The sequence below is a fragment of the Hypomesus transpacificus genome, chromosome 5 (genome assembly GCF_021917145.1).
Source record: "Hypomesus transpacificus isolate Combined female chromosome 5, fHypTra1, whole genome shotgun sequence".
Lineage (NCBI taxonomy): Eukaryota > Metazoa > Chordata > Actinopteri > Osmeriformes > Osmeridae > Hypomesus > Hypomesus transpacificus.
Window position 1 is genome coordinate 6999763 of NC_061064.1, and position 12644 is coordinate 7012406.

At 44.0% G+C, this 12644-nt stretch overlaps 2 protein-coding genes across 3 annotated transcripts; one reads left to right on the forward strand and one right to left on the reverse strand.

Moving 5' to 3' along the window:
- Positions 1 to 276: 276 nt before the first annotated feature.
- zcchc10 (zinc finger, CCHC domain containing 10) lies at positions 277 to 2807 on the reverse strand. Its single transcript, XM_047020423.1, has 4 exons — positions 2534 to 2807; positions 1785 to 1946; positions 1298 to 1342; positions 277 to 1153 (listed from the first exon to the last, which is right to left on the reverse strand). Exons 1-4 carry the CDS (start codon positions 2572 to 2574, stop codon positions 937 to 939), a joined length of 465 nt encoding a protein of 154 aa, XP_046876379.1. The 5' UTR covers positions 2575 to 2807; the 3' UTR covers positions 277 to 936.
- Positions 2808 to 3188: 381 nt separating this feature from the next.
- zswim7 (zinc finger, SWIM-type containing 7) lies at positions 3189 to 12610 on the forward strand. 2 transcript variants are annotated; one of them, XM_047020584.1, is made up of 5 exons: positions 3189 to 3366; positions 3917 to 3938; positions 4386 to 4488; positions 10650 to 10754; positions 11907 to 12610. In XM_047020584.1, the coding sequence occupies exons 1-5, from the start codon at positions 3294 to 3296 to the stop codon at positions 12021 to 12023; spliced, it is 420 nt and encodes a 139-aa protein (XP_046876540.1). In that variant the 5' UTR covers positions 3189 to 3293; the 3' UTR covers positions 12024 to 12610. The 2 variants fall into 2 exon arrangements, with proteins under 2 accessions (XP_046876540.1, XP_046876541.1); XM_047020585.1 differs by lacking the exon at positions 3917 to 3938.
- Positions 12611 to 12644: the final 34 nt, after the last annotated feature.

Genomic DNA, 12644 nt, shown 5'->3' on the forward strand with positions numbered 1-12644 from the left:
CCGTCAGAAGGAACTCTTTTTGTAATTGTTAGTATTCTTATTCTAGTAATCTATTTTGCAAAATAACTAAAGTTTTCCTTCGTTCGTACATACATAAATACACATGTATGTACGAACGAAGGAAAACTTTAGTTATTTTGCAAAATAGAATATATATATATATATACAATACATTATATATATATATATATATATATACACAATGTATAATCAAATCAGATTCACATTTTGGCAGTTTCCATCACAAAAATGTCACGTTAATGTCATCACTCCATGTTTCTGCGTACTGTTTTAATGAAAAAATATTTAAATGCAATGATACAAATCGACATACCATTCAGACGCCTTACTAAAAACAAGTTATGCACTTCCGCTTAATACGTTTTTTCAATATTCCAGAAATGAATAAACTTCAAAACATTTCATTTTAGAAATTCCAGTTACAATGTGCACTTAATTAAAATAAAAGCGAATTTTCATCAAAACTCAATTAGCTTTTCATTTAAAGCATTACTTTACAGTAGAAAAATAAGTATAATGTCAATTGCATTAACTCAAACTTTTCCATGAATGTGTGTAAAGCACTTCAATTTTTCTAGACCTAAGTTTCTAATTTGGGTAACACAGAATATGACATCAAACTCAAAAGCAAGTATAACGCTGGACTTGATGTATTTATAAAGGAACGGGTAAGGGAAGGTACAAAAAGGCTTGACTGCTTGGCATATGTACACCAACCTGGCTCTGTCCAGAAAAACACCCTGACCCCACATACTTGTTACTAAAAGTATCAGATAGATTTAGACATGGTAGTGATGGACAGTTGTAGCCTCTGCTTTGCTGCAAGGTTAATATCTTTACAATGTTTATCAAGCTTATCCACACAAGAAGTCTAATAATACATTAAGCCAGGCGAGGGGTTTGAGGAACAATAGTCTATTTCTTCTTTTTCTTCTTCTTTGGTGGGCCTTGGTCTGAGTCATTGTCACTATTTGAGGCAGAGTCTGAACTGGAACTGGAGGAGGAGCTGGAGCTGTCACTACTGCTGTCACTGTCGTCATCCGAGGAACTGGAGGAGTCACTGCTGTCAGACGAGGAGTCACTAGAGGAACTGTCAGAATCACTACTGCTACTACTGCTGCTGTCTTTTGACCTGAAAACAAGCAACAAAACACGCATGGTACACTTGAAGCTTTCCACCCCCCCAAAAAAATAGTCTATAGTGTTATACTATTAAATCCAAACAGTAGAAATGTTAACATTTCACAATAATGTCTAAAAAGAAGGCTGTAGTTACCTTTTCTTTTTTGTTTTTCTCTCAGAGGAGCCTTCTCTTCCTGGACTGTAAATAGATGACATCATCATTTAGTGGATGAGAGATTAAATATTTTTAAGACGACCAACTTCTGTCAAAATGGAAAATGGCTCCTTCCATATAGTTCCAAGTTATATCACAAGATGGCAGTATTTTACAGTTATAGTTTTTTCCTTCATTTATTTGTCTGGACTTTTACATTTTCCAAGGCAACTGATGATGGATAGCCTGGCAACAAATACCTGTGGCATCTCAACTTTGTACATCTACAAGCTAGCATGAAAGTAATGTACTTAATTAACTATATCTATCAATATCCATATATAGGTATAGGGGCATACACTATCCCTTTATGTTGAACAAGCATATTCAACACCGGCAGTCACGTATGGTGCCAGACTTAGCTGTAATGAACCATTCAATAAGAACAGAGAATATTCCCAGGATTAATTTCATGAAATATGCTTACCCTGTAATGTTGGCTTGCTTATTCTCATTCTCTTTGAGTTTCTTTTTCATCTCTACTGTTCTTGATGGTCTGTGAAGATATTTACGCTTTCCTGAACACTCATATGTCCAGTGGCCAAATTCCAAACACTTCTGACATCGCACATGTTGTTTATTTGCTTCCCTGAAATTAAAAGGACATTAAGTAAGACCATTTTAGTAAACACAAGGCTTCATTCAGACAATAAACGTTAGTATTGTTGGTTATGATTTTTAAATGTAAACGCCAGGTCTTGGTACGATCACTGACTCATGTCCACATTCTAGACACGTCCTCCTAGACAGGGCCACTGCTAAATTGTAAAGTTCTCTACTACATGGGTATACACACTAATATTCGACTTAAAAAATGTTTACCAATCAGACAGCTAGCTAGCAACAATGTGTTACGTTGTGACAGACTTATCTAGTTTCAAGCAGTTGACTGTATATAGCTATGTAGTAAGGTAGTTAAGTATTTCTGATTCTGAAAAAGTAACTGCAATTAGTTTGCATTCACAGCAACGCAGCGGGAATGGCTAATAGCATTTAGGCTAGCTCTAGCTAGTATCAAACATGAGCTATCCACACACTTGCTAACTTCATGTTGAGATTAACTTGTCGAAAGGGTATCGTTTGTGAATTACATTGAAACACGTCCAAACAATATTGTGCAAATTAATACTATGTAGGACTACAACAAATGATGAAGAAACACATTTGAGAACTTACGCCTGTCGTCGGGCAATAATTCTGTGCATGGGAGTCGCCATTGCGCTTCACTTTCTTCTTCGTTGGTCTGCTGACGCAGATAGCACAGTTCTAGGCAGAAATGTTGATATCATAAATATTCTGCCTAAGCAAAGGGCTGGGTATCCTTCTGCACTTGCAAACGTTTAGGTGTTAACAAATACTGTAAAAGTTGAATGCTTCCACCTAGGATGAGCAGGGTGATGCCAGAGCCATAGAAAATATGGGTGATGCTAGCCTCGATAAATAATTTCACTTCCGGTTGATTTCTTACAATAATTTCAAAATAAAGGTCAGGGGATTTTATTTGAACGTTAAAACGTAATACCTCTTAACATCTCTAAATGGATATGGCTGGGGAATAATTTTACTATCACATTCATTGATACAGATTTTTACAAAAAAGTGTCTTTGGACATTTAGTCCAAATGAGTTTACTTTTGTCCATTAATTCGTTATGCTAATGAGTGGTGAAAAACGAATCCAACGTTCTGATTTTAATTATGCCTATCCTTAATAGTGTGTTATTATTCTGTTTATGCTACTGTAATATCGTGTACCATACGCTTACGTTTATTTTGAACCGCCCCCTAATATTTTAATACACATAAAATATACTTTATTTTGAAAAGTTCTCAAGGACTCAACAGGAAAATAGATTCTCCCTGCCGAGTTAATGACAAAGTTAACGAAAATGTCGCGTTAGGTAGTCTTTGGTTAGTGTTGTGGCCGTGAATGAGAGATGTCCTCATTAGCTGCAGTGGCAGAGCAGCTTTTCCAAGATATTCAGAAAACGTTCCACGAAACGTCTCTAAGTAAGTAGCTAGTGATCAAGTGACGTATTCAAAAATGTGCATCCTATCGACTCGCTAAACTTGTAACTCCGGAGAAAGGACTGTGTACAGGTTTTTCCAGTAGATGGTAGTGTTGTGTTGCTTCATTACGACAGATGCATTGGGCCCCGTTACCTTAGTTACCAAGATCGAATCAAGACGTTTTCAAAGCTAAGATTTCTGTTCATTGTTTCACTCTGACGTTTGGTTTGACAATAATCCTAAATGCACCTAGCCGAAGCATACTGCGCCCTCTAGAATGAATTTATCCCAATTACAATAAATGTCTGTTTTAGTGTTACCAAACTCCACAACAAGCAGGGCCAACAAGCCACCAACCTGTAACAATATCTGTCTCTTGTTCTTCATACTTTTCTAAGCCTGCTAAGCCTACCTGATAATGAACAGGAAATTGCGAATGAATTTTCAATAACTTAATATCTCGTAATCTGTAAATGTATTTACTAAGAACAACTAATAAAACTTAGGAACAAATTACACTTTTTTTCTCTCTCTACCTCTTTTTCGTCAGTTCCTGATGATCTGCTTATTGCGTGAGTATTCTCTCTTCTGTAAAGTCAAATTTCCACTTTATATTGTTTTTTCATTGACGCAAACTTTCACTTCAGTGACACTGAGTCAGTGTTTAATGTAAAAAGGTGGGTGTTTCATTTGGATGGAGGATGACAATGCCTTTATACAAGTTGTTTCCCAGAACTAGGACAGCCTCTCCCAGACTTGCCCATGTTAGTGGGGCCTTCCATGAGGATCTTGTGGGTGATGTGGCTGGGAGTAAGGGACATTGGGCCTCTGTACTGGTCACTTCCATTGTGATGACTAGGATGATTTGTCAAATCTCAAACCTGACTCCATGTCGTGTTTTACTTGAAAATACCACTTATCTCCATGTCTGTCCTGTATTTAGGCCAAACTCAGTTAGATAATGTCCAGTTAGAATGGACCTCATGTTTTTAAAGTGCTCTCTCCCTCTCCTCCCCCAGCCTGAGGTTCGTGTTTGGGTCGTGTGCACTGCAGGCCCTGGACCTGGTGGACCAGCGCTCTGTAACCTGTGTCTCATCTCCCAGTGGAAGAAAAGCCTTCCAGGTCTGGTTCTCCTGACCCACAACATACTCACCCTCGAACACACACACCCATGTATGACTCAAGCCACCTCGCCAATCCCAGTTGGCCAAACATTGAGTAAACAACTCTGACCAAATGCAGAATCCCTTTTGGAAAATAACTGCTAGCCTAGTTCTTGAGCTTTTTAACTGGTTCACTGACATTACTACCTCTCGATGTGTAGTTATCTTACAGTTGACATACAATCTAACTTAAATGTTGCACTTAAGACCCAACGGAACTCCATTCTTCTAGGTATATTGCTGTAATTCCTGTTCTGTGCGGTTGTGGTCACTGTGACCCAAGTTTCCTGTAAACTTCTTCAGGAAGTCTTGGCGCAAACAGTTTTGTTGTGTAAAAGGAACTGGAAAAAACAATGAGCTCAAAAGGTGTATGGTTTCTCTTTGGGAAATAATTCTATGGTGCTTTCATTAATAGTTTCAATCAGTTTGGCCAAACATTTTCTGATGTCTGTGTTTCACTTTGAAAGGGAAATCAATGCGACTCTCACTGTACTGTGAAGCACTGGCAGAAGGCATATTATTTAGAATTCAGTTGATTTCTTCAGTTTAAGTGGCAGGATGTTTTTCATCCGAGAAGTTATAACCAGTAGGTACACAAAACCTTCACATGGCAAAGTTGATGATCCTTTAAGTGCTAAATAGAGTCCAGTGACAGTTTAATGAGCCTTTCTGGTCGTTCTTAGGAGATGGTTTTTGACCTTTTCACCTTTTATAAGCAGGCTGATATTGATGTGGTGACTGAGGTTGAAGCTACACAGTGACTGGCCAGTCTGAGGTTTTCTCCAAGCCGCGTCCTCCCTTTCCACTTTTAACTTTGTCCTCAAATGATTTAGTGGGCAGCCGGTTAAGTCATCAGTGAGTTATCTTCCAACATTTTAGACCTTACTCAGACTGGTTCTTCAGTCTTCCGTATGAAAACATAAATAAACGTGGTTTTTGAGAGTCATTTCTTACTTCCTTTCTGGTCGGGATTTAAAATGGACTAGGCTATATTGCACAAGCAAAGCTTTTGTTTTCACCCATCTGTACCATCGAAAGATGTTTACGTGAAAGCAAAGCATTTGGAGGTCTGAGTGAGTAGGCTATAGGACCGGATAAAGCTGTGGGTTTGGCTTACATGGATGCTGGGCTAATTGGGTCCTGGTTTAGGTTAGCGTGCCTTTTTACAGTCAGGGTGACCATATTTGGGGAGAATCCTGTGATTCAGCTGCAGCGGGCAATCTCATTCATTTAAGGTCTGTAAGGAAGAGCAGGTTGTATCCTTTTTAAATTCCTTATGCCTTTTCATTGTCAATTAGAGACGTTGAATATTTTCAATATCATGATGACACCTCTGCTTCTAATGTCTCACTAAACATAATAATAATAGTAATATTTATAATGCACTTTATATTTAACTACAATCTCAAAGTGCTACAGGTTAAAAACAAGAAAGTGCGAAAAATTATAATAATGTAGACCAAAAAAGAAAACAGGACAGAATAAAAGAGTCAATCAACCAAAGGCTCTGTTAAAAAGGTGGGTTTTGAGGCCACGTTTAAAAGCATCCACAGTCTGTGGGGTCCTCCGGTGATCAGGGAGAGCATTCCACAGCCTGGGAGCGGCTGAGCAGGAAGCCCGAACTTACATGGAACGCAGCTCAGTCCTTTTACAATTAGTCATTTAGCTGACGCTCTTATCCAGAGCGACTTACAGTAAGTACAGGGCCATTCCCCCGAGGCAAGTAGGGTGAAGTGCCTTGCCCAAGGACACAACGTCATTTGGCATGGCCGGGAATCGAACCGGCTTACCATCACTGTTAGCAGGTAAAGTAACAGGCTTTTATTGGCTCCTAGTAATGGCAGTGGGAGACTGACCCAGCTACTCCTCTCTTTTATAAAGACTGTTTGACAGAAACAAGGACTTGAGGAATGGAGCTCCTCTTCCAGTCCCCTTTCCCGTTCTTCTCTTCATCTCTCACTGTTAACACAAACGTGCCAAAAACAAACTGGACAGCGGTTATCTGACACTGTAAACATGAGTCAATGTAACCCCCTTGCCTTCCGCAGTGATGTGAAGGATAAGTATGTAGTTGCAGTCTCCTCCATCATTTGGTATCGCGTTGTCACCTCACCCTCTCCGAAAAACATGGGTCGAATATTCTTTTGTATCGCAGTAAGTGATTTAGCCTAGCCGACCGGCCAAGGAGTGTTCCTGCCTTTCTGTTATTCTGCCCTACTTTTAGAATGATCCAAATATAAATTTCCATTAAGCTCTCGTCTGTTCAAGATTCTACGAGAGGATAGCTATTAAAGTTGCACTCTCTTTTCTAGGGCCACATCGTCATCCAGAGTAACCACGCATATTTTTGGCATTGTCACTTACACTGTTTGTCACGTGTTACACTAACACTTGAAATGACATCCTATGGAATATTGTCCTCTTCTGTAGTTCTGAGGAAGAGTCTGAGTCAAGAGATTTTCACTGGAAACCACAGCTCGTTTCCCAAGAGACTTGCGCACGTCTGCGTTGAACTAAGGGCCTTTCCGTGCTTCTCCAGCTTGATACTAGTTGTTTATCACACCTTGCTCATAGCTTCAGGTGACCTTTTCAGAATAAAAACGGGGGGGGGGGGGGGGGGGGGGAGGGAGTCTGTCTGGTGTTGACGGTGTGGTCAGGCCGTCTGTCTGGTGTTGACGGTGTGGTCAGGCCGTCTGTCTGGTGTTGACGGTGTGGTCAGGCCGTGTGGCAAAGGTGAAACCAGTTTTTGGGAAGATGCTTTTTGAAAGGGCAATCCTAAACATTCATGGCTTGTGAATAATCGATTTGATGGGCAAACTCTGAGTTTGTAGGAAAGGCTTTTGGTTTGTCTGTTAATCCTGTGTTCCCTCGACATGAGTCAAGTGTATACCGTCTACACACTCTCATGTTTCAACACAGAGATGAGTGACACAATCCCAGCTGTTGCTATCAACACGTGCAAAGGGGGTGTTACGCGCTGCCTCACCTGTTATGCTAATGCCTCCCTGCAAACTATAGATCAAGCGTGTCATGAGTTTAAGACATGTAAACAGCCTTGTCCCCATGACACCTGAACACCAGGTTGGGGACAAGTAGCACAAGCAGGTGACACAAGATGACATTTTTGACACCGTCCACCCGAAGCACCACACACTCCAGTGGGCTGTAGTCACACTGTTTACTGTTCACCTCACAATCACATATCTGTCACCATCCATCATGGTCATGTGTCTGTAGTTAACCCCCCCCCCCCCCTCCCCCTCACACACACACACACCACCCCCACCAATAGCAACTGGCACCTTAACCGTAACCACCCCAGGCCACCCCCAGAGTGGAGTATGGGGTAACCCTGACCTTACCCCCCCACCCCACCCCACCCCCTGGGCCATTTAGTGGCAGTGCTGCTGCCCTCTGAGCCCCTGGTCCTGGCTGGTAGTTTATAGACAGCAGCGGCGACAGCAGATTTCAGAAGCATGTTATAATTCCATGGCCGCTGCTCTATAAACCGTACTTCCTGATGGAATGTAAGCAACTGTTCTCTTAGTGACCCTTAAAAAGTCTTTATAACACCGTCACAGGACCATTTATGGACCGCAAACGTCTCTTCACGGCTGTGCATTAATATAAACACGTTTGCAGGTTTGTTTTACTCCTTTAACCTCCCTGTTATGCGCTTCTGGATTTAAACATTTATGGTGAAATGCGACGAATGGTTTGGACACAATTGTGAAACGCTGCTCATCCTCCACTCTGTTGAAAGAAGCAAAGTTTCAGTGACTGAAACTGAAAAAAGGCTTTGTCATCTGTGCTGTGTGTTTTGTAAGACTAGTCTCTGATAAGGGGAGCCCAGACAGGTGGAATTATTTCCCTCAATAGGAAAAAAAAACATCAAAACAATTGAGCACGGGGCTCTTGGGGGCTTTTGGGGACATGACTTCCCGCAAAATTCAATTTTCTGCAAAAGCTGGCCACAACTCTGGCGCTCAGAGACTCAAGTTGTGGCTTTCCAAACCTCTTACCGTCGGACCCGTCCAGCCTGCCCTGTGAGTAGTCCCACGAGGGCCGGCTTTCGTAACAGGAGTGAAGCCAGATGTCTGCTTCTGGGAGACCCAGATCCTGGTTTTATCATCGACAGAGACTGAGAGATATCTCCAGATTTACAGTCTGCCTTTGGATGCCCCTCCGTAGCTCCTGGATATCAGCCAGTGCTGTGGAAGGACGCCGTCAGTGAAAGAGAGAGGGGGTTTTGTGCGGGCCGGCACGCTGCTTTGTGGTCGCAGCTATGGCACCGGTGCATGCCAGCTTGGGGGACAAAAAAAAAGATTTCCCCCTGATGTGAGCTGGTTTTCAATGACTTAGTCTTCAGAAGCTGGAAGCAGCTCTCCTTGGTTTCTCCCACGACATAGCTCCCCTTGTGGAACAAGAAAAGGTCATTCTCCTCCACCAACGGTGTGACTTCCGTCTAGGCTCTGGATTTAGATTTTGTTAGTCAGCAGAGGAGCGATCTAATGCTAGACAAGAACAATGGCCTCATCAAAGACGTGTAGGTACGGTAATCAGTATCAAAGTGTCTCTGAAGCATAGATACATAGATAGATAGATATAGTTAACATAAACACGTCAACAGACTGAATCATATAAGATGATGTAATGATGAATGAGTGAGCACATTGTGATAGGGAAGTCAGTCGAGCAGTACGGATAAGGACGGGCTACAACAGCCGCATCACAAACGAGACAGCCTTCTAGTTCATTCCCATGATGATCCTGGCAGCTCTCATTCTGGCCCAGACAGACAAGTTCCTGTAAGACCCGGGGCCCCTATATGAGTCTGGTCTTGACCTAGGAATCCAGTCTTCCCTTCCATTGGCTTTAAATATCACATGACCCAGGAGACCGTCTCCAGCAATGGCCATGTAGGAACCCAACAGCTGCACTCAGAACCAGTGACCCCCACTTTGTACACCATGCCACGCATACAAGACTGACCTTCACGAATGCGAGTCCGTACGGTATTATGCAATCAGTGGAATAGTATGAATATAGCGATGCAGGACATGCTACACAGTAATATTGATGCCATGCTGATTGGGATTAGCATGCACATGGTAAATCCTTCAGTTTGTCCCACATCCACGGCTAGCCTGTCGTCTGCCTTGCCAGGCTCTCTGCTCTCTCCTGCGCCACCAGCTCAACTCCTTGGAATTGTCCCTGCCGTGATTCATTCATAATGACGTGTCACTTTTTTACAAATGAGGTGTTTTATTTTTGTAGGTCACAGCCAAGGTAATTTAGCCAGACTACACCACTGAGAATTTGTCACCCGCTGGGACTAACGGAGCCTGTTCTGCCTTCTTGGGAAGCATTAGTTATGTTGGCACGGCTGACTAATCTTTAGACCTAATATCCCCGCGTGTCATGTGCTGTAGAGCTGAAGTTTTAAAAGAGTGCCGCACAGTGGGGAAAGGGCTCTACTTGAGTAGAGCACAAGTTCTTATCACCAAAACCTATTGTATACAATGTGTATTGTATACAAGTCAGCACTTCCCTCTAATATCAGTTCCCCCTTGGAACTGATATTAAAGCACTGCACAGGTGAGCAACCTCACCTTCAAAGCAGTTCTGTCAAATGACCTGTTTATTATGAAAAGAGGGACGGAGGGAGGGGCGTCGGTGTGTCCCGCTAATGCGCGTTCCTGGCGGCGAGGGTTTGTGGGACGTGTCGAGGCAGGTTGGAGGACCTCAGGAGATGAGATGAGCTTGTTTCCCTTCATTCCTCTCCGTCCACCCCACTTTCCCTTTCCTGTCTGCTCCTCTGCCGTACGGTGTTGCAGTTGAAAGGTCGAGCTCTGATCCGTCAGGAGAATATAGTACCAGCACCGACAGCATTCTCATCCTTCTGATGCAGTGTTAGGATCTAGAACTGTAAGGGCCGAGCACAAGCTAGATACATATTTACCACTCTTACCATGCTGTGGCCTGGAATCAGTATTTGGCCTGTTTCTGCTTTTTCAAGCAGAGCGTTTCCATTCAAAGGCACAACCTTAAACGTGCATGAGTCCACATTGTGCTGGTCCTGTTCTGCCTTTGACTGGGTCTGTGTGTCGTCCGCGCCAGGTGCTGGGGGGATCAGGGAAGCTGTACACCTGCTTCATCTCCTGTCACTTCTGTCCCTGTCCGGCCTTCGCCTACACAGTGCTCAGGAGGAATGAGAGCCTGCTGGTGAGCACCGTCGCATGCACGCACGCACACACGCGCATACACACACACACACACACAGGGGTGGCCAAGGACCACACTCAGGCCCCATTTGCCCCCTCACACCCCCCCCCCCCCCCCCCTCCCCAGACTAGGCCTGTTTGTTCTGAACAGAACCGATATATTTGAGTCTGCTCTTTGGGAGGGTCTCACCTCTACCCTGCCATTTGTATCTTTTGGATTTTTCGCTACAAGAGAACCTCTGCTTCAACCCTGGATATCAGCGTGACCTAGTCCCCAGAGAAAGAGGCTAAAATCAGCCTGAGAAACCGAGAGCTGCAGCCGACCCGCAAGACCCTCTCCTTGTGCTTCGGCAGAACATAAATCCAATTTCTCTCAAACTACGTTTTCCAAAAGACCCAACTACGTGTCCCAATATTCTTCGTTTACTTGCATGGTCTATCCAGCAGCGGTGGTGTGTGTTTCAGGAGCAGGTTTTGGGTCCGATGTATACCCATCTATCCTAGTAAGGGTCATAAACCAAAGCCAGAAGCCCCTAAAGCGCCATCGACTCAGATTCCATTAACCATGTTACTACCCCCCCCACCCCCTCCAAACACCCCCCCCCCCCCCCTTCCCTGTCTTCCAGGGCACACTGGGTTGATTTAGCCAGACTAGGGTCTCACTCCCCACCCCTGAAGAAGTAGGGCATGTGTTGCCTGCTGTTGGACTGCTGGGGTTTTCCCCATGCAGCCTGTGGTCTGTTGCTGACTGGCCTGCTACTGCCTGTTCTCTCCTATTGCTGAGAGAATCAGCACACTCACTACATTCTGCTCTGCACCCTCTTTGCCCTCCCGTCGTTTTAGTTCAGTGAACTGCATCTGCATGAAAAACGCTTGTGTGGTGGCGGCACATTCATTTTTAATGGATGTAATAACGACTTGTAGAAAACAAGTCGATTACCCGGGCATCCATCGAGATGATGGTATCCATCGAGATGATGGCGATAAGCTTCAGCACAAACTAGTTTGAACTTGCGCTCACACAAAACCCCACACACATACTGTACTTTGGTTGTGAATTCGTCCGGATCAGTCACTTACCCTCGCTATCTCTACCACTCACACGTCATGCTTTGGAGACAGCCTAACATCATTCTTCTTTTCACTCTGGCAGTGTAAGCACATTCTGGCAGCCTACCTGAGCCAGGCCATGGGAGTGTCCCGGCTGGAGGTCTTGTCTGACCAACAGATGTCCCTCATCCTGTCTGGGGGAGCTGGCCCAGAACCCTAGTCCTCCAAACTGCTGCTGTAATGCAGGACTGACCTACCACACATGCAGGACTGACCCATCACACATGCAGGACTGACCTACCACACATGCAGGACTGACCTACCACACATGCAGGACTGACCCATCACACATGCAGGACTGACCTACCACACATGCAGGACTGACCTACCACACATGCAGGACTGACCCATCACACATGCAGGACTGACCTACCACACATGCAGGACTGACCTACCACACATGCAGGACTGACCCATCACACATGCAGGACTGACCCATCACACATGCAGGACTGACCTACCACACATGCAGGACTGACCTACCACACATGCAGGACTGACAATGGATGGCGGACGTGATGGCCCCCTCTCCTCGGGCTTGTGTGAAGACGTCAGAGAACGATGGGAACGCTGCTGCTGGGGTTGTACGGTTCTGAACTTGTCTCTCAGACTCTTGCAGATGTGTTGTTCCGAGTGTTATGTTCTTGGTCATTGGCCAAAGAATGTACGTACATCTGTTTCACCGAGTGTGTTACGCTATTGCGTTTCCTCTCATCTGAACTCAAGTCTGTCACTTTGTTTATAGGGAACAATAAAATGATATAAAAACCTAAGTGTGTTT

What these genes read in the sequence shown, in the direction of transcription:
- zcchc10 (XM_047020423.1), bottom strand. Translation starts at nt 2,574, where the DNA reads ATGGCGACTCCCATGCACAGAATTATTGCCCGACGACAGGC. An exon ending in ATTATTGCCCGACGACAGGC is followed by an intron (nt 1,947 to 2,533) that starts GTAAGTTCTCAA and finishes TTTTAATTTCAG; the next exon opens with GGAAGCAAATAAACAACATG. An exon ending in AAGCAAGCCAACATTACAGG is followed by an intron (nt 1,343 to 1,784) that starts GTAAGCATATTT and finishes ATCTATTTACAG; the next exon opens with TCCAGGAAGAGAAGGCTCCT.
- zswim7 (XM_047020584.1), top strand. Translation starts at nt 3,294, where the DNA reads ATGTCCTCATTAGCTGCAGTGGCAGAGCAGCTTTTCCAAGATATTCAG. An exon ending in GTGGAAGAAAAGCCTTCCAG is followed by an intron (nt 4,489 to 10,649) that starts GTCTGGTTCTCC and finishes CGTCCGCGCCAG; the next exon opens with GTGCTGGGGGGATCAGGGAA. An exon ending in GGAGGAATGAGAGCCTGCTG is followed by an intron (nt 10,755 to 11,906) that starts GTGAGCACCGTC and finishes TCACTCTGGCAG; the next exon opens with TGTAAGCACATTCTGGCAGC.